The following is a 25,472-nucleotide window of genomic DNA, read 5'->3' as shown; positions in this document are numbered from 1 at the left end:
GCTGGATGTCCCAGGTTCATCCCCCACTGAGAAACTGACAGGGCCCCAGTATCTGTGCATCTGGGATAATGAGTACATCCTGAAAATGCCCCTGTGCTAGAAAGGCAGAATGTTGTTGTCCATGACATTACGAGTGCTAAGATTTGGGTTTAGTGAGGGCTGCCGGGAGCAAGAGGGGAGAAGCCGCTAGTTTTACTCTTGTTTGTACAATTGTGCTTCTAACAGATCAAAAGTGCTGGAGCCTCACTGCAGAGGATGAAAACGCTGGTAATGAATCTTCCTAACAGAGCTAATTGTTAATAGACAATAATATCAAAGCTTGCAAGGCTCCTCAACCCAGGTTTGTAGTTGGTCCATGAGTAGGCTGACCGGATAGCAACTGTGAAAAAACAGGGCAGGGGGTGGGGAGTAATAGGCGCCTATATAAGAAAACGTCCCCAAAAATGGGACTGTCCCTTTAAAAACAGGACGTCTGGTCACCCTATCCATGAGTAATGCCAAACCCAAAGTCCCCAGTATCTTTCTACAACAGCTGCTGTTACTGGAGTTTTTGGTGCTAGTTGCAAAGTTTTTCACGTGAGGTGCAAGAATCAGAATCAGGGCAGTGTCTTCAAATGGGTAATAAATGGATAAGTTGGAGAGGGTTGAGAGAAGAGCCAAAAAATAATTAAAGGGTTGGAGAACATGCCACACAGTGATCCATTGAGCTCCTTAAGTCTATGTAGCTTAACAAAGAGAAGGTTAAGGGTGATCACAGTCTGTAAGTACCTAGGTGGAGAACAGAAATTTGCTAAAGGGCTCTTCAGTCTAGCAGGCAAAGGTTTAACAAGATTAAATGGTTGGAAGTTGAAGCCAGACAAATTTGGACTGGGAATTAAGTACCGTACATGTTTTTTACAGTGAGGGTAATTAACCACTGGAACATTTACCGAGGGCCGTGATGGATTCTGCATCGCTGGTAGTTTTTAAAGCAGGATCAGGTGTGTTTCTGAAAGTTCTGATCTGTTTCAAACAGGACTGAATTCAGTGAAATCCTGCGGCCTGGGCTATGCAGGAGGTCAGACTAGAGGATCACTGTGGTCCCTTCTGGCCTTACAATCTATTAATCTATTCAAAGCTATTTGGGCTGGGGAGTCTGTGGGAGCCAAATGCTGGCCTGACTTACACTCTTTCCAGCCTTGGGACCTGCCCCAGGAGGTCCAGCTTGCCGTTCAGACCAGTTGCCTTGATCCCAGCTAGATTCCCAGGGTCCTGAGCAGCCACGACTGTGGGAAAGGATCAGCCCCATTGATAAAACCACACTCCAGATCCCAAGGAATCTCTGCCGTTTCTAGTAGGCAAAGCAATCTGTTTGTACAGATGCTCTGGCGGCAGGGCCAGACCAGCTCAGTCAGAAGGCAGCCAGGGGACTTGTGCACTGGAAGCAACACTTCCAATGATGTTACCAAGGGGAGGTTCCTCGGGAATGTGCCAGGTGGCCTGTGGTCACCGGAAGGCCGCGCTGTCCTGGAATTTCCCTTGAAGTTTCTGGGCTGCCTGGCTCCGGATTGGAGTTCGCTGAGTAGCGATGAAAACAGGGGGTTAGTCCCAGTGAATGCCAGCACGCTCCGTGGGCAGAGACTGAGCACCATTAATGTATATCTGAGGCACCTGTGGCTTTGCTAGTGCAATTAGCCACCCTAGACACGCTTCACAGCCAGTCTAGAAATTGATGAAAAATTCTCTGTGGTGCACGTTGAGCCTCCTGGTCCCTGGGTCACTGCCCAAAATGAAAGGTTCAAAGGTGTGACTAGCCAGCAAGGGAAGTGCAGAGTCTGTTCCATCCCTGAGCCAACAGACCTTCTCCTGGGGGAAGAATTCTGTCTTCCCCAGCTAGATACAGCACCAAAGGGTAGGTAGATAGGGCCAGGTGACAATGCCTTCCTCACCTGGCTGTCGTTAATTCCCCCGCTATCGCCTCCACTGCCTGAGTCATGGTCAAGCAGAGCAATGGAGCTAGACTGGACATGCTAACAGGGAGCGCTTGGAAGGAGAAACAGACCCTTCTCTCACGCCGTGTGCAGCCGGGGATGCGACTGGCCTTTCTGCAGAGGGCCAGCTCAAGGCCTCCGTTCTAGTTAAGCCCCAGAGGTTTGGACTCCAGCTCACACATTCGAGTTAAAGCAAGCGCTGTGTGCGTCCCTGGGTCAGGGCGAGATCCCTAGGTGTCCAGTCCTGCCAGGCATTCAGCATGCTCAGCTCCACCGAAGATGCTGGCACCAGGGCTGGCACGAAATCTGTCCACCAGCTCTGCTCGGCAGCTTGCAGGATTAAGCCCTGGGTAACATTGTCAGAAGGGCCAGGTTTTCATAGGTATTTGGCACCTGAAGGAGTAGATGGGCGTCACGTGGGGTTTTCCAAAGCACTTGGGCATCTAACTTCAAAGTGAAATCAATGGGAGTCAGGAGCCTGGGGGCTTTTCCAAATCCCATGAGCTGCTCCTCTGCTCATTTAGGCACCTAAATAACTTTGGAAATCTGGCCTCACTGAATTAGGGTCCTAGGAGCCAACATCACTGCTGAAAATGGGACATAAGGACATAGCTGCTTTTGAAAATGTTGCCCTGAGTGTGTATTGCTGTTCCTGCGATTTGTGATCTCACCCTGCAGTTTATCCCTATCAATTGGAAGCTACTTTTAGTTGCTCCAAGTCTCTCTCTAAAATCAAACCCTCCTCGACCCCCAGGTGAGGAGAGCAACTCACCAACCCTCCTGTAGCTCTGTGCCTGAGATGAGGCTGGATCTAAGTTTCTGCAGAGACCCTGGTGCCTGTTGGCTGCCAAATCCGGGCTGGTGAATTCACCCAGTGAGTTGTTCCTCTAGTTCACCAGGCTTAATGCTAACAGGCTCCGCTTCATCTTGATTTTGTTTTTAGCCTCCTGGGAAGCCCGACGACAACCACGTGCAGCAGTTTGTGATAAAGGATGAGAACATCCTTGAAGTAGAAAGAGAAATGGCAAGTGAAGGGCAACTGCTGCAGAACGGCCTGAACGGAGAGCAGCACCAAGGGGAAATGGCAGCGGAAGTTGCACCGAGAAAGCCTCTCCCCTTCAAGAGAGTCGTGAAGAGGAGCAACATCATGAAAGCCACCTCCCCGGCACCTGAAAAGGCAGCAGCCATTCCCAAACCAGGGGAGACAATCCCGCCAGATGAGTCCAAGGTTGCCAAACCTCCATGTCCTGAGCAGAGCTCTAAGGAACAAAGTAAAGGGGAAAATGCCCCTGCTGGTGCTCCAACAACTGGTAAGGATTTTCAGCGCCACTGTGAAGATCCTGCAAAGAAGGGCCACTCACCGAGGAGAAAAAGTTCTGAAAGTTCAGGGAAAGAGAAGGTAGTAACGAAGAAGCAGCGGGAGCCCCAAATCAAGGCTGAAATCAAGAAGCGGCAAGGGGAGATTAAGGAGAAGCCAGGGGAAATCAAGGAAGAACCAGTGGAAATCAAGGAGGAACAAAGGGAGATTAAGGAGAAGCCAGTGGAAATCAAGGAGGAACAAGGGGAGGTCAAGAAGAAGACTGGAGAAATCAAGGAGGAACCAGTGGAAAATAAGAAGGAGCCTGTAGAAATCACGGAGTCAGGGGAAAGCACAGACTCAGACAAGGTGATTTTGTGCCCTGTCCATATGTCGTGCTGTTCAGCTAGAGCATGGCTTATAGAGAGTCCTGCCCTATGGAGTTAGAGTAAAAACCCCTTCGATACGGGAGAACTGAAACAAAATAGAAGCTGTTTAAGGTCCCTGATCAGAAGACTCGGGGTGTTATGTAGACTTAAAAGTGACAAGTTGATTAGAATGCATGCAGATGTTAAAATGTGGAAGAATGTGTTTAGTATTTAAATTTCATGAAAACCAGGTGGGATGTTGCATGCATTCTTTTCATATATCTGTACCCAGTTATAATGTAATAGCAAACATTTGCATTCTCTATAGCCCTGTAACTAAGTAACTCAGCAAACGGGAAAGAAGCCTGGTGTAATGCAAATGAAGATCTTTAACAGGAAAGTGCTAATTCCTGTGGCTGGAAAGCAAATGGTCATTGTGTGTGAGAGCAAAGGTCAAAGACTTTGTTAAAAGATCAGATTAGAACTGTCTCTGCTTCACTGTCTCCTGCTGCAGGGGAACCTGACTCTCTTTTTGTCCCCAGGTTCATGACGACGTGTGGTATGAAACAGAGAAAGTTTGGCTTGTCCAAAAAGATGGATTTACACTCGGTAACTTTAATTTTCTCCGTCTGCACTCTGTGATGCCTAAGCTGAGTAACTTGCTTTGGTGTTGTTTGGAAGGGAGATAAACCCTCCAGCTTTGGATGCACCACTGGGGGCTAGGAGGACCCTCCTTGGGGAAGCTAATCCCATCACTACAGACTACAGGGCTTCTTCCTCTGAAGCGACTGGCACTGACCACCCTTGCAGCCAGGGTGCTGGACTAGGTGGATCTCGGTCCGATCCAGTCTGGCTATTCCTGTGTGTCCACTGCTGAGACTCAGACAGGAGAGGAGCCTCTCCTAAGAGCTGTGACCTCCTCCTAGTCTGGCAGTTACAACAGGGGTCTGGGAGTGAGGCTCCTGGTTCCGTTCCGGGCTCCGTCAGGACTCACTGTGTGGCTTGGCCAAGTCCTGCCTGGCCTGGTCTCTAAAGTGCCAAATGCCTGCAGCTTGCATGGCCCCAGAAGGGTTAGTGGGAGCTCAGCCTGTCCAGAGATTCATCCATTAGGTTTGGATGACTTGCTTCTCCTGATCTGTGAAATGGGTTGAATCTTGTCTGGCTTTCTCACGGGCAGGAGGGTGTGAAACAGGATTATTGTGTGTAAAGGGCCGTGCAAGGTGCAAGTGCCACTAAGCCTCCAGATGCTAGTAGGGAGAGAGGCAAAGTATCACCCTTGAAGAACAACAGCAAACCGAATGCCTGGCGGGATCTCTTTCCTGTTGGTCGCTCTCATTGAAGGCATACAAACACTGGAGCCCATATTGCCCTCCCCTGTATCGTTCTTCCAGTACCGGCAGCATTTCGTATTCATTAAGGTTTTTCCCATGATGCTTTTCTGTGCACACTGTTGTTAACTCTCAGAGTTGGTTTTATAAACCAGTCTGAATCTCTCGTTTATACTGTGGCCTCTTTCCCTCGCTCTAGCAGTACATATACATAACGGGAACTGTGACTCACGTCTCCTCTGCAAGTGGAGGTGCGAATGCAATGGGGGTAGACTTATCTGTGCTAACGTGACTCTAGTTAGCATGGGTGACAATAGTGGTGCTGAACTGTCAGAACAGGCTTCAGCATGGACTAGCAACCGGAGTACAAGCCAGCCGGGACCCTTAGTACGTACTCTGGTGCTAGCCTGTGCTGAAGCCTGCTCTGCCACATCTCTATACACTGTTACCCGTGCTGGCTAGATTAAATGTGCGTGCCGACCTGTGCTGCCATCAGACCTACACTTGCAGTGGAGACAGAACCTTTTGGGCTATGCACATTACAGCCTTGTGCACTGCTTGGACTGTGTAAACCTTGCTGGTGCACGCGAGAAGTTCCCTAGTGCACAGTGCTGGGGCGAGATCAGATCTGGCCCCTCTGTAGTTCTCTGAACAAGAACCACACCCGTGCAGGCCTGTTCAGCTACCTCTGTAATTAGCTGCCCCTCATTTAGTAAAGAGCTCATCTTTGGGCTTCTCTTGCAGCTACCGTGCTGAAGCCAGATGTGGGGACCCCGGAGCTGCCAGGTGGGAGGGTAAGGATTCGCTTAGAAGCTGACAACACTGTCACTGAGGTGGACGAGGAGGACGTTCACCGGGTGAGTACCCAGAAATAAAACCCCACAGATGCTGTCAAACCTGCCTGGAAAGTCTCTTCCTCCATCCCAGCCGAAATGGTCTCTCTGTCCCAAGGCAAACCTCACTGCTCCTGAGGTGGGGGCAGCTCTGCTGAAGTCAATGGAGCTGCGCGAGCTTATGCTGACATACGCGGGCCCCCATCCCTACTGGGCCAGCTCCAGGGCCAGCTCCAGGCACCAGCTAAAGAAGCAGGTGCTTGAGGCGGCCTATACCAAGGGGCGGCCCTCTGGCCGCTATACGGACGGCACGTCCGGGTCTTCGGTGGCAATTCAGCAACGGGTCCCTCAGTCCCTCTCGGAGCGAAGGACCAGCCACCAAATTGCCGCTGAAGAGTGGAGTGGCGCGATCACGCTGCTGCGGCTTTTTTTTTTTTCCCCCGCTTGGGGCAGCAGAAAACCTGGAGCCGGCCCTGGTCCTGTCTGATGGCTGGAGATTCTCCTTGTGTTTATGAGACTTTTTGGCTGTTTGGTAATTGACTTTCCTTTGTGATTGGCTGCAGTGCTTGGAATCTGTTGCACATCAGGCTGCAGTTTGCAATTGCAGAGGTGGAGTAATGCTCTGGCTGCCACATGGCTCTATTCATGGACCTACTTTGCAAGACACTTCCAAGCTCTGCAATGATTTTGGTTCCTCCTCATAGTTAATTGTACTCAACCCTATTAAAATGTGAGCTCTTGGGGAAGGGACTGTGGCCTCCAATTGGTTTGGAAAGTGTCTAGCACCCCATTCCAAGGGTGATCACAGGAAACTCCGGATTGAGCTGGAGAAATGTTAGGTTTCCCAGGTGATCAGTGTTATCAGCTGTGCGCTGCAAGGAGTGAAGTGAGTCTCTCCAGCACAGCCGGGCCCTCAAGCAGCTTCTTGTGCATTATTTTTTGTAGACCAATCCCTCCAAACTGGATTACACGGAAGATCTTGCAGCACTTCTCAGTCTGAATGAATCGAGTGTCATTAACACACTCCAGCACCGGTACCAATCCCAGCTCTGCCACACTTACGCAGGGCGCACCCTGATTGCACTCAAGCCCAGCTGGGCCACTACTAACTACTCAGGAAAGGTGAGTGGTGGGCTGGCCCTGTGACGTGGCTCATGCAGAGGCTACGTGATGGTGTGATGTGGTAGACGGGTTCCCTGGCTTGGATTTGGGATGGCTGCAAAGCCCACACCATTGGCTGCTCGGTTTATGCCACGTATTTCACAGGGAAGCTTTTTTAGAAGCACATTCGAGGGTTTTATTTGTTTGGTTTGGAAAGTGATCTTCAGTGAATGGGGTCTTGTTCCCTGGTGGCCTTTCTTACGAGAATCCCTTGGATTCCATCAGTGTCCAATAGGTGGTGCCACGGAACCATCCTAACCATGGAGAGGGGGCTGGGAAGCAGCATGTGAGGGAACTGTGCACAGCTCGTGTCTGGGGAAGCAGGACTGGGGCTCCAGTATTGGCTGAAAACAACACACAGGGCTCCATTTTCTCATCAGCACACGTGGGATTTACCAGCCTGAGCATCCTCGCTCCTTGTGGTGGAATCAGAACCTGGGTCTTTGTGCACGGCCGGGCAGAGCAAACTGAGGGGGGTGAGACATGTCCGTAATGAAATGCAAAGCAGGACGAAAAATCAAGGGGGGAGGTTGCCTTGCATCAGGCACTTGAAACTAAGCCCAATTCACATGAACTTTTCAAACAAAAGCAGACCCATTTTGAAGCAAAAGCTGAGTGAAGCTAAGGTGACCAGATGTCCCAATTTTATAGGGACAGTCCTGATTTTTGGGTCTTTTTCTTATATAGGCTCCTATTACCCCCACCTCCTGTCCCGATTTTTCACATTTGCTGTCTAGTCACCCTAAGTGAAGCAGGCCTTTCTCTTTCACCCTTTTGAATGCAAGGGGAGATGGCTGTTCTCATTAGAGGTGTGTGCTTGCCTGCTGTGAGTGAGACAAGACCAGCTCTGCTAGCATTGCGAAGAAAGCGACGTGTTTCGGAGAGGTGTGCTCTGGAAACGGAGAGGAAACTGAAATTCTGCAAAACAGGAATTGGGTTTCCCAGAGCTCTGGGAAACTGGGCCAGTGGTGACATGAAGGGGCAGAGAGGGGAGGAATCCCGTTAAAGGCACAGCTGCTCATTAACAGATGGGCTCATTAACAGCGGGCGCTCTCTGCTCGCATGCGCCTATCCTGTGATCCGGAACTGTCTGTCCCTCCAGTGCGAGCGTCAGCCAGGCTCAAGGCGAGGGAGGGTGCTTCAGGGAAGGAGCGGTGAAAGGGCCTGCCGCAGGGAAGCCCAGTGGGGTTACAAAGCGCAGCCTGAATGGAAACAGGCAGGCTTGACGTGAAAACCTTCAAAGTCTTTCATGTCTGAGAACCCCACCGGGCGACTCCGTGTTCAGCGAGATCATTCGAGCAGCTCCTCACGCCGCCCTTCTGTCTCTAGGTGTTCAAAGGGAAGCGAGACAACATGCCCCCTCACATCTGCTCCGTGGCACAGAGAGCCTACTGGAGCCTGCTCATGCACCGGCAGGACCAGGCAATTGTGCCCTTGGGGAGAAGTGGTGCCGGGAAAACAACCTGCTGCCAGAGCGCTCTGGAATACCTGGTGGGCGCTGCCCGCAGCGTGGACAACAGAGTCTCAGGTACTGCCAGCGGGTGGCTATGTCTGCACGTTATTGTTCTGGGTATTGCAGTTCCACCTAGAGAGCCCACGGATGGACCAGGACTCCACTGTGCTAGGCACTGTACAACCACAGAACAAAGAGACAGTCCCTGCCCCAAACAGCTTCCAATCCAAGTATAAGTGAAGAGACAGATGAATGGCTGGGGGAGAACAATGAGATGATATTCCTCTGCACTTGTGCTCCCCTTCTGTCTGTCTGTCTGTTGTGTCTTGTCTGATACTTACATTGGCCACTTACAGAATTGGTCTGAAATCAAGATGAAATTCAATAAAGACAAGTGCAAAGTACGTCACTTATGAAATGCACAGTTACAAAATGGGGAATTACTGGCTAGAGGGTAGCACTGCTGAAAGGACTCTGGGCTCTGGATAGGAGTCGGCAATGTGCTGCAGCTGTGAAAAAGGCAAATATAATTCTGGGGTGTATTAGCAGGAGTATTGTATGTAAGACAGAGGAGGTAATCGTCCCACTCTGCTCGGCACTGGTGAGGCCTCAGCTGCAGTTCTGTGTCCAGTTCTGGGTGCCCCACTTTAGGAAAGATTTGGACAAATTGGAGAAAGTTCAGAGGAGGGCAACAAAAATGATACGAGGTTTAGAAACCCTGACTTATGAGGGAAGGCTGGGTGAGTGGTACCTCAGAACAGTCTTCACATATGTTCAGGGCTGTTATACAGAGGAGGGTGATCAATTGTTCTCCCTGTCCACTGAAGGTAGGACAAGAAGTCATGGGCTTAATCTGCAGCAAGGGAGATTGAAGTTAGCTAGTAGAAAATCTTTCTAGCTGTAAAGTAGTTAAGCTCTGCAACAGGCTTCCATAGGAGGCTGTGGAATTCCCATCACTGGAGGTTTTTTAAGAACAGGTTGGACAAACCCCTGCCAGGGATGGTCTATTTACTTGATCCTGCCTCAATGCCAGGGCCTGGCCCTGATGAGCTCTGGAGGGACCTTTCAGCCTGGCATTTCTACATTTCTGTGTAAGCTGTTGGGGGCCGGGGCCGCTCCTTGTCCCGTGTTTGTTCAGTGCTTAGCACAGTGGGGCCTGCTCTCTAACTGGGGCTGCTGGGGGCTGCCATAATACAGATCATCATAGTTAATTTTAGTCTGGCTCAGCATTGCAAGCAGCGGGCTCAGCATACTGCGAGAGTGAGTAGGGGCCACTTTTATGAATTTACCGAGGTGCTGATGAGATTTGTTTAAAGCCGAAATCTAACAAACTATATTTTCCAACTGGATAAATGTGATAGCCACTATTTGAATAGAATTTAATAAGGATAATTCCTTTGTATTGAGTCCAGGGAGCAGGTGCTCATTAGGGTTAACCCTAGGTTCTTTTTCAGGTCTACTTTTACCTTGCACAGTATTTCCCAGATCAGGACACGTAGTTATTCTGAACCAATCACCAAGTTTATTACTTCAGTAAGAACCACACGGGTCTGTAAACGCCAAGGTTTTGTAGACTTTAGGGCAGAGGAACGTGTCAAGGAAGGATATGAAGAAGGTGGCTTTGTGTGGATGGTTATGGGGAACTTCTCCCATGTGTGCACAGAACTGATCACAGATAGGAATGAAAAGGGCTGGACTGTCCTCTCCAGTTATGTGAGTGGAATCCCCCAACCTTCATGTTCCTATTCCTGCTAAGTCCGAGCACCATTCTGACTAGCAGAGGTTCTCTTGTAGCTCAGGTGGTAGGAGCCCCTGTGCTTCTCATACATGAGGTTCTGGGTGCTTTCCTAGCTGTTGACGGTAAAGTCCATGCAGCTGCAATGTGATGACTGTGGAATCTGACACTGTGGTTGCATTTTATTTTATTTTATTTTATTTTATTTGCACAAAGGGGAAAGGAAGAATATGTATCAATTTATCCCTTCTACTTGTATAATGTGCCTGTCTCAAATGCTCCCGGTGCAGTAACATTTTGGAATGATTTTAGAACGTGCTCCCACACCCGATTTCCCCAGAGCCTGGGTTTGTTAGGCTTTCCAGCATCTCTTCCCCTCTGTGCAGGCTGTGCGGGAGGGTGTAGACTGAGATGTCTCCTTTTATGGATAGTCCCTGGTCTACATTTACATTGTATTGTTTGATTGCTGGGGCAGGAGGCCACAGCCTGGATGGCGCCTACAGATGACTGTTAAAAAATCGAATAAATTAAACATTTTCTGATCCAGGTTTAAACAGGGTTAACTCCCAATGACCTTGCATGCAAAAATGAAGGCCCTCCCTAGGGATAAACAGAATGATGAGCCACAGCACACCACTGAGCCAGCGGCCTCCACTGTGTCATCACAGCCTTCCCTGCTAAGAGAGCCTGCCATGCGGGCCCGAAGAGACGGCCTGGGGAGTTGTGACTTGGAGGAGGGTCTGGTTTTCAGTGAAGAACATGAATGCTTTCGGGATAGCAGCAGCCATGTGTAGCTGTCGCACTGGGGCCCAGGTAGATGGAGAGCTGGGATTCGAACCGGGGAAGCGTGCAGTGTTCTGTTACAGCCAGCCACAGAGCTTGTTGCAAACCGGACTGTTTGTGTTGATTTTTGCAGTGGAGAAGATTCAGGCCATGTTCACAATCCTCAAAGCCTTTGGGACAGTGACCACCTGTCACAATGGCGCCTCCACTCGCTTCTCCATGGTCATGTCGCTGGATTTCAACGCCACAGGCCAAATAACAGCCGCTCACCTCCAGGTAACTGCATACCCCTGCCACCGCACCCAGGTCAAGTGCTGCGCAGTGCCAGCCTCCTCCGCTGGCAAGATGGGAGAGCTCAAGTGGCCAAAGGAGACCTACTGCAATTCTTTGGTGCCCTTGTATGCCAGGTGCAGGGTTGGTCCCTCTCTAGCAGCACCACACAGTGTCCTGCTGGGAATGCAAATGGGTGGAGGTTTATAGGAGGTAAAGGGGAATGTAAGGGCTGCCCAGTAAAGCATCTCTATAAAACTTCTCCCTTTCTTGGAGTCTAATGGGGTATGAGAATTCTGGGATCTGTTCCTGGACCATGTGCCTGGCAAGTCAGTGGTCAGCTGCCTTCCACGCAGACCCCTTCACTCCATGGTTGGTTCAGTCATCGTCCAACTGAGTCAGATGTGGGGAGGGATAGCTCAGTGGTTTGAGCATTGGCCTGCTAAACCCAGTGTTGTGAGTTCAGTCTTTGAGGGGGCCACTTAGGAATCTGGGGCAAAAATTGGTCCTGCTAGTGAAGGCAGGGGGCTGGACTCAATGACCTTTCAAGGTCCCTTCCAGTTCTAGGAGACTGGTATATCTCCAATTATATATAGATATAGATATATATAGTCCTTGCAGAGCACTCTTCTAGTGTCAGCTATTTAACCCTGGCAACCCCTGCAAGGCAGGTCAGCATTGTCTGGAGATCAAGGCAGAGGGGAGCAGCCTGCCCAAGGCCACTGGGGCCACGGTTAGAACTCAAGACCTTGCTTTGAGTCCAGCGCTCGGTGCCAGGCGACGCCGAAGGAGTGTTGCCCGACCCGGTTAACAAACCAGAACGTGTTTGCATTGTCCTGTGGAATACGAACTCCGGAGAAAATAAGATGATATAAAATGGATCTGAAGGCAAGGCCACCCCTGCCACGAAGAACATCCTGGTGGAACATTCAGTTAATAGGCAAAAATTAACATCCGCACCGGCTGTCCGGGGCTCTGGCTTCTCCGCTGCTCTGAGATAAACCAAAGTGCCTCAGAACCTGGGGGAGGCCTGAGCTCTGACTGGCAGCTGGTTTCTGTGTATTTAATGGAAAATGCCTCTACCTGTTTGCTGCCAGGAGGGACAGTGATGGTAACTGCAGCCCTGCATGTGTCCCCAGTCTCTCATCTGTCCAGCATTAGACTTAGGTCATCCAAATTCCTGTTAAGCAGGAGCTTTTTTAGTGATGCCGCTGGGCTCCACAGCAGCCAGTAACCAGCCACCTCATCTTGGGGAGACCAGCAGAATGAGACTGGTGTGAAATATGCATAAGTAAATCTCTAATTTGGCATTTAATTAGCAGCACCGTACATGTTGGCTGTGAAATTAAACAGAAGCCTCTATCTGCTTTCATTATCACCACAGCTAAGGGGAGCAAAGCTCTGCCCTTGCTCTCAGGAGCTGTTACTTGGGTGGGAATCCCAGGGACCAAGAATCGAGCAGCACATACCCCTTGCATGTCGCTGGCACATGCTGCCTACTGCTCTGGCCCTGCCTCAGAGCTAGCAGACCTTGCCTTGGGGCTGGAACGGTCCCCCCGAGTGCAGTAGCTGGGCCTCTCTGCTGAGCCACAAGACGGGAACCAGCCCTGCAACTGCCTGCGGAGGGGCAGACTAGAAGAGACACCCCTGGTGCAGCTCAAGGCTGACTTTGGCTCTCTCGCTATTTCCATTTCTAATGCTCCCTGAAATCCACTGCATCAATTCTTCTTCTTCCGAGATTAAGTTCCCTGAATCCCTGAGTTTGAAAGAGGCCAGCTATTGTGTGCACAGAGAGATGCTCCAGGCAACGGAGGCTTTTCTGTCTTTCCTTTCCCTTCAACTCACCAAGGTGTCCCATGTAGGAGCATAACCCCCTTGGCTTCCTACTTGCAGAGGTCAGAATGCCAGGGCTAACTGTGGGTGGGTTGGGAAGTTAACGGCAGAGTGGAACAGGCTGTTCCCTTCCCAGCACATAGGGGAGCACAGCAAGGGGTCCCATACCGGGGGGGCCCCGGTTTCCAAGAGCAAGTCTTTGTAGTAAGCAGTGATGGCGAAGCTGCCGGGCTCCACCCGCCTCTCTGCTGGCAGGATTGGCTTGGCTCGGCTCGGCACTGAATGTGTGGTGAGGTGTGTCCGAGCCATCTGAACATGCACCGCTGTATGGCACTGCATAGCGGATAGTCACCTGCAGCTCTAGGGGAACCATCACAAGAATCGGCTCTTTGCAGTAGGTTGGCGCTTCAGCTGCAGAGGCAGGGGCACTCAGCCATAACAAATCATAAAGCTCAGAGAGGTTGGTTCAGGCTCGTTTCCAGTCCGGGAGGGATACAAAGGGGAGTATCACTTGAGAGTGGCCATTAGCGTTTTCAACCGCGCCCAAGTTCCACTGGAAGTCTCTTGCATGCTGTTGAAAGTTTTACCCCTGCCTTGGGCTAAATCCTCCTCTCAGTTACACCACTTACCTTGCAGGGGTGCAGGGCCGGTGTAACCCAGGGACAAGTTTGGTCTCTCAAATAAACCGTTTTCAAAAGCTTTAACCTTTTGTCCACATACAAAATATGTAAAAAATCCAGGTGGCATCGTCCTATCCCTTGGTCTGTGGGTCTGGCTCACTCCTCAGTGACTCTGATCTGGCCAGCGATGGGCGTTCGGCGTAAAGAACCCCTCCCCGTCACAACGTACGATGGTCATTTGGCTAGTCCCAGCCAATCCGGGTTTCACAGTCTCTGGCTGGCCCTGGGCGGGGATTGCAGGCTGGGGGTGGATGCTGAGCTTCTCTTTCTTCCCTCTGCCAGACGATGCTGTTGGAAAGGGTCCGTGTCGCACAGCAACCAGAAGGAGAGAGCAACTTCAGTGTCTTTTCTCAGATGCTGGCAGGCCTGGACATGGCTCACAGGTATAGCTGAGGCGTGTGTGTGGGACGAAATCTGGTGTGTCCGTGTGCGATAGCTTTCCGCCACGCACTCGGGGCTAGATGCCGTGGGGATGGGGCCACTAGAAGAGATGCATCCAGCACAGACAGGTCTAAGGAGATTGGGTGAGAGAGTGTGACATGTTAATATCTACCCTGCCCAGGGGACGGGTTCATGAAGACAGACCAAGGGACAAAAGGTTCCCTGCAGCAATGGGACCAACCTCAGCAAGGTCATCGCGTGCAGCCGGGGAGATTGGGTTTGATTTTAGGACAAACTCTCTAGCTCTAAGGGTAGTCAAGCTCTGGAATGGGCTTGCAAAGGAGGTGCTGGAATCCCCGTTTCTGGAGGTTTTTAAGAACAGGTTGGGCAAATCCCTGCCAGGGATGGGCTAGATAATACTTGGTCTTGCCTCAGTGCAGGCGACTGGACTAGATGACCTCTCGAGATCCCCTCTAGCCCCACATTTCTATGATCCTGTGAGCACCCAAGTGAGTTCCTGGAGGAGCTTTGCTGAGGATGAGATTGATCATGAACCCAGAGGAATGCATGGGGGTCTCCAGAGAATGCGCAGCAGAATAGTGAGGTGTGAGGAGGAGGCAGCGATGGGTGGGAGGGGACAGCAGGCACGGAACAGGCTAGTTTCTTGCATTGGAGCGGACTGTCGGGAGGGATACTGGGCTCTGTGCAGAGGCTTCCAGGTGAGAATGGAGCCTGTGAGAAACACATATGGACTATGAGGGACTCTATCAATCTCTCTCCTGTCTGTTTCTGTTTGTGCTGAGAGCTATTGGTCTCTCTGGTGGGGTTACCAGTCAGGGAAAGAGGTGCATCTCTAAGTAAATAGGCTCTGTTAGCACTTCCTGGCAAACAGTCCCTATTATGTGATGGAAAGCACCAGCCAAGGGACGTCAGGGTCTTGGAGCTGCTTTGTTGCTATGTCTTGTGCGTGAGAGAGGCACTGCTGGAGGAGACCCTGGGCTGGGGTCCTGTCAGGGCTGAGGCCTGCTAGCTCCACAAGGAGCGCTGGGGCCCAGAGGTCAGACTACTCAGAAGGGCTCCCTCTCTCCGCACTGGCAGGTCAGTCCCAACGAATAGGGTGGCTTCTTTGTCATTGTGGGGCAGAGGCGTGTTTGTTCAGCTCTCTCTTACAGAGAGAGGAATGAAAAGCAGTTCTTTCCTCCCAACTCCTGCAGGAATATTGCACACACTGAGTCCAGGAGCCATTCCTCAGGGAATGCCAGGAAAATCCTTCCACAGCTGTGGGAGACAGAGGCCGAACTCATGTTCTCTAACCAGTAGCTGCCGGTTTAGTAACAATGTACAGAAGTTCTGATTTTGCAACATAGGTTGCAGAGGGAAATAGCAGGTCAGGAGGAGATCTTCACCGCATAGGTCCATTTAGACTCTTCTAACCAATTGTGCATGCCACTCTGATTACACCAGAGAATGGTTTTCAGATATAAGCTTTAAAAAAAGGCTACAAACCACAAAATTTCAGTGTGTTCACTTGGGTCATCCCTTGTGGAGGTACAGTACTGTCTGTGAATATAACCTCACCACTGCAAACCTCAGCACACAATAGATTGAGATCTTCCACCCGATCAATATTTCATACAGCACATTTCCCCTCACTTGCTCCTCTGACGTTCATTAGTAGTCAGTTGTACCGTGACCCAGTGCCTTCGAATGTATCAGTTCTCGGCTGGGTGATGGGCACTGCGGTTTCCATGTCCCTTTGTTATTACAAAGGGTCCATTTCAATAACCGGATGTATCCCCTGGACAGAAGGGTGGAAACATTAGACTCTTCAGCAGCTCGACATGATGATGTTTCGGCAGGAGCTGCGTGTGTGTTTTGGAGAGAGATGCTAGACAAAAGTGACACACTTAGAAATATGGGTCAAAGAAGTGTTACACAAGTGAGAGAGTGGGCCTGATTCTCCTCTTGTGTACACTGGTGTAAATCAAGAGTATAGCCATCTAGGTTGATAGGCACATTCAGGGCACAAAGTGTGTATAGGCTTCAGAAGAGTCAGGTCACCGATTCTGAGATGTTTCTCCTCAGTCACAGAGTTGCTAATGGACATGGTTGGCCAATCTGCGCAGCTTTCCATTAGGTAACTATTAGACCCTTGGGATCTGCTTCCAGGCTCCCCTGTCCCCCACCTCCCCATTTATACTCGAGCTGCTTTGTGAATAGTGTGTTCCAGTTCTCTGTGATGAGGGCTGAATGCAGAACAAAGACTCTTGGAATGTATGGTGCAGGTCATCCAGGGTACCTTGCACTAAGCACAACGTTTCTGTGCTGATAAAGAAGGTGAAAAAAAAATCAGTCTGGCAGAGGCTTTGTTCTAAAGGTCTTTTGACAGGACTGCCCTTGACAAGGAAAATGTTAGAGACAGATGTATTGTTACGGGCTAATAAGGGAGACTTAAACAAGAAATGTAGGATCAGACAAATCAACATGATATTGTCAGGGGATGTGAATTAGGCTCTGGAACCGTACTGAGGGACTCTGATTTCCCCAGCAGAGGGAGCAGAATAGCTATGAAATGATTTCCCTGCACTGCATTTGGTTTTAGTTTTGGCCTGTTTGTTAATCTGTTGTCTGATAGAATGAGATTGGACAGCAAAGACACATAAGCAACAGAAATCAGGGCATTGGATTATAGGGAGTTTGTTTTCGGGTGTCTTCTTAGGGGAAGTGGGCAAACATCAAAGGTTCCAGGGTGTGGAGTGATCACTTTCAGAGACTCGAGTGTGGAACTGGGTGAGAAATCTTCAGAGAACAGGGTCAGGCAGGAGACTTCTGGTGCTTTTGCATCGTGGCTAAAACCAGGATGGAGCAAATCAGAAGAAAATGAAAAATAATTCCAAAAAATTTAGTTAACAGTTTCACACACACACAAATAATTGAGTTCTGGATGCCAGTTTGGGTCACTTTTAATTTTATATGAATGATTTCACCTCCCACCTAACAACTCTGGGCTGCACCCGACCCAAGTTAATTCACCCCCTACTACAGAAATAGTCCCATTGACTGTTAACTCCGCTGGCAGGGCCATTTCCCCTTGTACCTGCAGCGCTCCATACACACCAGTGGCACTATACAAGTAACGAATACCCTTGAACCCAGGAGGCCAACATGAGCTCTGTTTGTTTGAGTTTGCCCACGAGCTTTCTGGAATTCCCCATCTCCCTTTCACAGAACCATGTGGGCACCCTGGTTCGTATCTGCAAAGCGAGGTTGTGACCGCAATGCTGACCCAGTGTGATACCGTACAGCATGGTAGTGAATTCACACTACAACAGAATAGCTCACTGGGGTGTGAATTGTATTGTGGTGGTGGTAACTGTAGGATTGGAGGTATAAACCCGTTCATGGCTAGGAGCCTTTATTAATCACCTCACTTCCAAACCCAATGAGTCACTTATCAAAGGGAGGGAAAGGAAGGGCCAAGGACATTTGTACGTCTTGTGCATGCAGCATGGGACTGCAAGAGGGGAACTAGCACTCAGAAATCAGAAACCACAGATGGGAATTGGAGAGAATCTGCTTTGGTGAAAGGAGTTGAAACTTCTGGCCAGTGAAGGCCTTTCTAGAGTGAAGTTTACAATACTCCTTTGGGCTGGATGATCTCGAAAGGGGCACAGAGAAGCATTTCCAATAGCACGAGCCTTTAGGAAACACGCCTGAAAACATGAGTTTAACATACCCACCTCCCTTGAGAGCGACATGCTCTCTCTTTCTCAGCGGAGCGATTGGATTATCCAAGCTCCTTCAGTGGCTTTGAACACTACTCAGTGCTGTTGCATTGGGTAACATTTTCATGCACCAGATCCTGCTCCCTCTGGAGAGCATAAGACCTATCAGGTAGCACTGAGGTGTGGTTTAATTTTTATTCTGCTTTCAGGACGATGCTGCACTTGCACCAGATGGCTCAGAGCAACTCCTTTGGAATCGGGCCGTGTTCGAAGGTAGGGCTATACAAACCAGTTGCATTACCTCCTGCTTTCCCTGTATTGCTTTTCCCTGGACTGTTCTGCATAGCGCTGTTTGGTGTGCATGGCTTTGTTCTGACACACTAGGTGACAAGAGCATTGCTCCTAGGAGTGAACCTTTGAAATGGCACTTCCCCTGGTTTTAGAAATATGCTGCAGATGGAGAATTTGTGAGCTGTGCATTAGCAGAGGAATACGCCTCAGACCAAATTACCAGCACAGCCAATTTAGACTCTTCCCACGTACTGTCATGGAGGTCTAGACAGGAAATTTAGGGGTCATTGTGTGATGTATGGAATGCACCGACCCTGAACTTTCCTGAGACATTTTGAACCTAACGTGACTCCTGAATAGGACCGGCTGGAAAACAAGAATTTGGTTTTGTGAATTTTTTTTGAAGTTTCCACATTTGTTTTTGTTCCATGTTCATATAAAAACTAGAGCTTGTGAAAAACCAGAGAGTGAGCGCTCCTGCTTCAGAGTCGGGACTTCCGCTGTCTCTCTCACATCCCAGGGGAGTACCCTCAAGGCTACTGGCCATTCTCTCTCTCTGACCAGAAATATCCTGGACCTGAGAAACCTCCCCAAGGACATTTGCATTGACAATGACACTTTTCCATGGCAAGTTTCATTTTTAACGACTCAACATTTTCTGATGAAAAGACATTTCACTGAAAAATTCTGACCGGCTCTACTTCTCAATTTCTGAATTAGGGTGCAGAGGTCTGAACCAAATCCTGGGATAAAAAAACCTCTATTATTTGCACAGCTCCTCCTTCCTTGAGTGGACGGTTCATCTCAGGATGGATGGATGGTACATTTTCTTTAAAATACAGCTGTCTCTCCTGGGAGGCTCAGGAACAAGCGCCTTGTTCACACCCACTGGCTCCCAATTCGGATGGACTTTGCATTTCTTCTCAGTCTTGGATGGCAAAGTGGGTGCTGTGTCATTAGCTTGGGGCACACAGGAGGGCAGGCGAGGAGCCAGGGGGTGCATCAGAAGGAGCTGAGTTTATTTGTCAGCTAGTGTGGAAATGGTTTTCTGGGCTGCAAGACCCAATCTCTTCATACCGCTCTGTGGAGAGAGAGAGAGGGGTGACTATGGAGTCTCCAGTGGCCTGATTCGCTCCTGGCCTGTCCCAGACCAACATCATGACACCAGAACGTCGACTCCCACCTCTGACCAGCCAGCGGTGCCAGCCTCCATCGCCCACTTGGTTCATTTCCCAACAGGCACCTTTGTGGTTGCTTCTATATGGACCCTCACGCTTCGGAGGAGCTTCCCATAATCCTCTGCTAAGCCACCTCCTTCAGATCCCCCCGTAAAACTCTCCTTTGCCAGGCTGCCTACAAAAAGCCTGACAATGGCTAGCCCCGGGTGTGCTGAGAGCACTGGGTATCGTGCTGACGGATACTATGCCATTGGTTCTGAGTGCTCCCCAGTGGTAGCTAATCTATTGTCTCTTCTCTTGTGAGCTCCTTGAGACAGGACCATCTGTTCACTCTGTCTGGACAGCACCGAGCACAATTGGGTCCTGGTCCTTGGCTAGGGCTCTTAGCCGCTCTGGTAGTATCAATAGTAAATACTAGCCGTCAGGGCCGGCTCCAGGCACCAGCAAAGGAAGCAGGTGCTTGAGGTGGCCAAGAATGAAGCGGCACAGTAGCCACTGATCGCAGCTTCATCTTTTTTTTTTCTGCTTCGCCACTTGGAGCGGCAAAAGAGCTGGAGCCAGCCCTGCTAGCAGCAATAGCTGTAGTAACGCAGTGCGCCTTGGCATCCGACGGGCTACTCAGGTAGAAGACTTTGCAGTGATTGGGACCCCCCAGTCTGGAGCTGTCCCCTTGATCCTGGCACACACTGACTTTGACACACACTTCTTGCTTTGACTTCCAGCGCTAGATACTGCAGTAGGATCCAGAACGGCCTTTGTATTGTGCTGGGTTATGCTGAGCTCTGTTGGGGTGGTGAGGGATGAGGCTGTGCCGTGCAGTGGGACACAGTGCAAGTGAAGGAGCTGAAATTCCTCAGTGCAGCTTTACAGTGGGTACTGAGAGGTGCTGCTAGCTGTTCGGAGGGAGGCTGGTGAAGGGAAGCAGAGACTGGGCGATTGTGGGCCACTGGTTTCTTGGTGTCTGTAGTGGAGCAGTCTAGCACCCTGCTGGATTAGAGTTTGTCTCAACCTTGTATTCCAAATTCAGCATTCACTGCGGCACCTTTAAGGAAATATGTCTGCCTCTGTTATCCCTGATTCAGTTAAATCAGAGGGAATGTACTGTTCTAAGTGTGTGTGAATAATTCCTGATATTTCCGTGCGATCGTACTTCTCAGATGGGTGAGATCGTGCTTTGGAGAACATCAGAATAATATTTTTAGGGGCTATGACTACACTTGGTTTTCATCATCTGCTCCTTATTAGTTTTAGCTGTTTGCGGGGATTAGGCATTTTACCAATGCACCAAAGCACCGAATCACAGCAATTTATAGTTGTATCAGCCTTTGGTACAATTCAGTTTTCAATCTTCATTATGTAGCTGCTAATCAAATCCAAGGGCCAGACAAATTAGCTGCTCTGCAATTGATCCCTTGGCCACAGGCTGGGTGGAGTTTCCAGGTTTGGCAGGGCATGGCCTGTTATTGATCACTGCTAATGCCCCAGGCAATGAGCCTCACCAAAGGGTTAAAATGGAAGCTGCGTGTTTCCCAGAGCAATGACCTTCTTTCATCATCCCTTCCTCCTGTTCTGGAGTGCCCAGGTTTGGATAGAATTGCAGATATCCTCCCTGTGGACAATTCCTGTCAATAGTACTGCTGGCCTATTTTTTTCAGCCCCACGGTGCATTCCATGGCAGATGTGAGTGACGGGCCAGTTCTGCAGGTGCACTGTATCTTTGGCAGCAGTGGGTGGGGAGGGCTGGATCCACCTGCATTTGTGAATCTGAAATTGACAAGGAAAGGAGGCAGGGTTGGGGTATTTCTTTTCTCCTTTCTTCATTGTTGCTCTGCTGCCGATGGGATTAAATGGGAATTCAGGCTGCGATCTCTGAGACGCTGCACCAGGCAAAGGGCTTCTTCAGTTACATTTTAGTTGACACCTGTATCAGAAAACCAATATCTGATGCTCTTCACTGTGCTAGCTGAAGTCTTTCAGTACAAAGTGGGAGCTCTTTTATTACTTTCTCCCACTCACTGATCTCTCTAAGTTTCACTTCTTCCTCCCCAGCACTCTTATTGTGGCGAATATATGAAGGAAAGTGACCTGAGTCACGGTCAGTATAGAAAAATGAAAATGGCGCATATTTAAGCCAGCCTGTTAATGTTGCCTCAATTCCGTCAATGTACTCTTCAGCGTGCACATGTCGTTAGTCTTAGCAAATCAGCAAAGTGAAAAGAATTAAAATGCAAGGAATCTCCCTGGAAATGCAGGCAGGATTCTGACAATCTCTGGGCAATGCGACCGCGGAGTCTCTTGGCTCCTTCAGCGCTCCACTGAGCCTCTCTGCCAGTTTGTGCCATCTGGGACATTCAGTCTGGGGATTAGTGGTTTGCTGGACTGCAGCGGCATTTGCAGATGCCTTGCGGTCCATGGTGTCAGTGCCTGTTGGAGAGCTTTCATCTGCAGATTGCTGACATGCTGCCCACCATGCAGTGGGAACTCGTGCACTGCAGAATGGGTTTTCTAATCTCTGACCCATTCCAGTGCATGTGTGCAGGGGTCTGTGATCTCCGATAACTGGCAAATGTGGCAAGACAAACAGAAATGCACGTCCTCTCCATCAGCTTTTCTTCCTGGTCATGGAGATCAGTCGGGAAGCTTTCCCTACATCGTAAAAGGCCCTTTTTTAGCCACATTCAGATGTTAGGCTTAGATTGGGCTGCAGGAGCATCCACTGCCTAGCGCCACCAGAGGGCCTGTGTGATCTCTGGTTGGGTTTGGAGCTGGATCTCTTCCTGAAACAGTATCATCTTGTTCTACTCAGAGGGTGCTCCCTGCGGCCTCTTCCAGCTGCTCAGCTCCTGGCTGCATAAAGAGTTAACAAGAGAGCCCAGGGGCGTGGAAAAGTCACAACAGCCATTTCTCCAGGCAGTTCCTGTTACTTTCACAGTGGCTGAGCCACCAGTACAAAGGCATGACTCAGACAGAGCGGGGACTTCCAGATGTCCGGCGGTCACCCCCGGGGTGGGATTTGCTGGGTTGTGCTCTGCAATGGGGCTTGCTGTGAGAGAGCTGGTTTCCTAATGTGGATGAAGCAAAGCCCCGCTGCATTTCTGGCTATTGTTACCATACTGTATGTACAAGCCTGGGCGTATATTGTGCCTCCTATTCAGATTAGGGCAGTCCTGGAGGAGAAGCAGACGGGACGTCTCCCTCAGTGATGCTTTGTATTTCTCTCTGTGGTGGCTGTGAATGCTGCCGTGGGGTATCAAGTAAACCACATGGATTTATGCTGATTGCATACTACGTGTAGCAGACCCAGGGGCTAATCACAAAAAGGAAAAACCTTCACACCCACCCCTAGCAATTGAGGGTGGGGCAGGGTTATTTTTAGATTCTGCAGCAGAGTGAGCTGAAAACATATTGCACCATTCTAGACAGTGCAGCGTTATGGTAGTGATGCAGTTGTTGGGGTTGGAAAGACACTTTCATTATAAGCTGTTATGCCAGGCATGTACCCTTTGGCCTGAAATCTTTCATGCTTGTTTTCAATGTAAAGTTGACTGTTTGGAAAGATCCATTGGGCTGTTTTTGAATTAGCCAAGCATAAAAATGAAAATGTGCATGGTTTGTTTTGTTGTGGTGTTTATTAACGGAATAAAAACCCAGAATCCTTTTTTGGTTGGAGATATCTCAGAAATGGCTTATGTCAAATGTGCTCTAGATTTGTAGGCTGGGTCTCCAATAGGCACCTTTGAAAGTCCTAACCTGAGTCCTTGTAGTGTGTGGGGAAAGTGCAGCATCTCTTTAAATAGCTAGTGAGCCCTCCAGTGGTGCTCACTGGGTTCTGTGTTTTAGCAGCCGCCAGAACCCAAACGGCAGAGCAATGTATATGCAGCTCAGTCCTGCATGTTGTATATATCCAGTAAACACAGTTATTTGGAGCCCACTGTGCTTGTGTGAGTCCTTCATGATAAGTTTGCCTAAAAAACAAAAGACCCAGCAGCCCTTCCTGGGGGTAACTGGCTTTGGCAGGTTTGAAGTAAAAGAGGAATCGTGTTGAGCTGGGTAATCGTGTGCTCTGCCTGTCCTGCTAACTCCTGGAATCATCTAGCTCCCGCGAGGTCACAGCAATGTCAAGATGAGTTTCTCTGGGGAGACTGTAGGGAGGCAAAAGCTGGACAAATTCTCAGGCAATAAAACAGGAGGGTTGTGTCTCAGAATTGTGCACAATGCGTGTTTTGGACAGGGTGGCACTCTGAGCCTGTGTTCAGGGATCGTTGGTCAAGAGATTGGAATTGGGCACCAATTCGTGCTGGTTGATTTATTGTGTGTTGTGGTCAGTTTCCAAAATATTTGCTAGAACAAGGGAGGACTAGCTCCCTGGCTGCCAGTTCCTGCTGAGATTGTAGCTATGGGTATATGTGTAGGGTATAGGTACTGTACGTATCCATTTACATCACACCTCTATGGGTTTATTAAATATATCTGTGACAATCCCTTATCCTCCTGTCCCTGGGACCAGGGCCGGCTCCAGGCACCAGCTGAACAAGCTCGTGCTCGGGGCGGCAGAGTCTAAGGGGCGGCATGCCCTTGAATCCTTTTTTTTTTTTTTCCTTTGCTGCTTCAGTTGCCCTGCAGGTTTTTTTCTTTTTCGCTGCTCCGGCTGCCCTGTAGGGGGCGGCTGCGCGGAGGAGGGCAGCGCCCTGCTGGGAGCCGGCTGCGCCCTCCGTCTGCCCCAGCTGGTGCCAGGTTTGTAGCAAGCCTGGCAGCCTGCGTCCTTCCCTCCCCGCCGACCGGAGTGGCGCGGCGCCCTCCTGGCAGGCGGCACGGCGGAAGCCCTGGCTGCCCCTCTTCTCTCCCCTGCCCCCACTGCCTGGGGCACGTCTGCAGCGCCGGGAGTCCGCCTGCACCCGTGCTCCGGCCGCCCTGCATGGGTTTTTTCGCTTCGCTGCTCTGGCCGCCCCGGGGGGGGGGTGGGGTGGGGAGGTTGTTGTTTTTTTGCTTGGGGCAGCAAAAAAGCCAGAGCCGACCCTGCCTAGGACTGAACTGCAGTGACATTCAAAACACAGCGAAGCTTCTGCTTTGCTCTTCAGGTGCAGATGGAGAGAGACTAACATGTGAAATTGAAACAAGGAACTAGAACCGTACAGCATGCGTGTGGCACCATGGTACTTGTCAGAGAGTCCTGCAGAAACTGCAGCTCAGGGGAGGAAGCCCAGCAAGTATTCACAAGCCATCCCTTGGGACTAAGAATCAAATACCCCATGAACTCAGGAGGAATCAGAGCTGTATCCTACGATTGGGTTCCCTGTGAGCCGGCTGAAGGCTGGTTGTAAACCTTTCCCTACATGACTCTATCCTGAACCAATAAGATGGGTTTATTAAGTGAATGTAAAGGTTGGCTAAGTCCCTAGGGCTGGTTTCTGGCTTGCCTGGTTTTGACTCTTGCGTCCCAAGCTGTTCTAATTCAAAGCTCAAAGCAAACCCGAATGTCACCCCAACCCCTGCAAAGTTGCAGTGCAGCTGCATGGAGGAGTGATGAGAACTGATATAAACAAAATGAGGTCGGCGGCACGTGGGCGTATGGCACTAAGCACTCAGGGACCTTTGCATTTTCTCCAGGTAAAGCCCCCTAAAGTTAGCCTCTTCACTGCAGTTCCTTGCTGATTCCCTGGCCTGTGATGGAGCTGTGTCCATTGCAAGCCGAGTAGGGCTGCTTAGAAATGTTCAGATGCAGCAGTTTTGTCAACAAATGCCAGTTTGTCAAACCCAAAATGTTTGGGGAATTTTCATTGAATCGCAGGTGGATGGGTGGCAGAGCCCTGTCTGCCTGGCTCCCTGCCAGCTTGGCTGGTGGGCTGCTGGGCACCCAAGGGCTTCAAGTTTCAGGGCTCTGGGGTAGCCTGCCATGCAAACTGAGTGTCGCTTTCACCAGCTGGGGGCTTGGGGAGCATATTTTGTTTCAGAATCACCGTGCGTTGGTGTTTCTGAAACTTTATTTCTTTTGAAGTTCTGGTTTGTGGGAAATTTGGAAAAACTTGGTTTGGTTCTGAAACCAAATGTCAAAATATTGAAACGTCCCGGGAACCAGAAATGCTGCCGTTGGCCAGCTGGACTGGTGCTGTCGGGTTGTAACACTGCTTGTGCTCACAGCGGCTTTAGAAAGCGCAGCCAATGCAAGGGCAACCAAGCAAGCCAGCT

General features: G+C 50.1%; 1 protein-coding gene across 1 annotated transcript in view; it reads left to right on the top strand.

Moving 5' to 3' along the window:
• Window positions 1-8,310: 8,310 nt before the first annotated feature.
• Window positions 8,311-25,472, top strand: part of LOC123351115 (unconventional myosin-XVIIIb-like) — a 28,240-nt gene continuing 11,078 nt past the window's right edge. Inside the window, exons 1-4 of the mRNA XM_044990324.1 lie at window positions 8,311-8,485; window positions 11,062-11,204; window positions 13,994-14,094; window positions 18,027-18,090. Coding sequence (XP_044846259.1) covers window positions 8,311-8,485; window positions 11,062-11,204; window positions 13,994-14,094; window positions 18,027-18,090 — 483 coding nt within the window. The remainder of the gene's footprint in view (window positions 8,486-11,061; window positions 11,205-13,993; window positions 14,095-18,026; window positions 18,091-25,472) is intronic.

Source organism: Mauremys mutica, chromosome 16 (genome assembly GCF_020497125.1).
Source record: "Mauremys mutica isolate MM-2020 ecotype Southern chromosome 16, ASM2049712v1, whole genome shotgun sequence".
Taxonomy (NCBI): domain Eukaryota; kingdom Metazoa; phylum Chordata; order Testudines; family Geoemydidae; genus Mauremys; species Mauremys mutica.
Note: the sequence above shows the minus strand (reverse complement) of the source record. Positions and strands in the feature narration are given on the sequence as shown.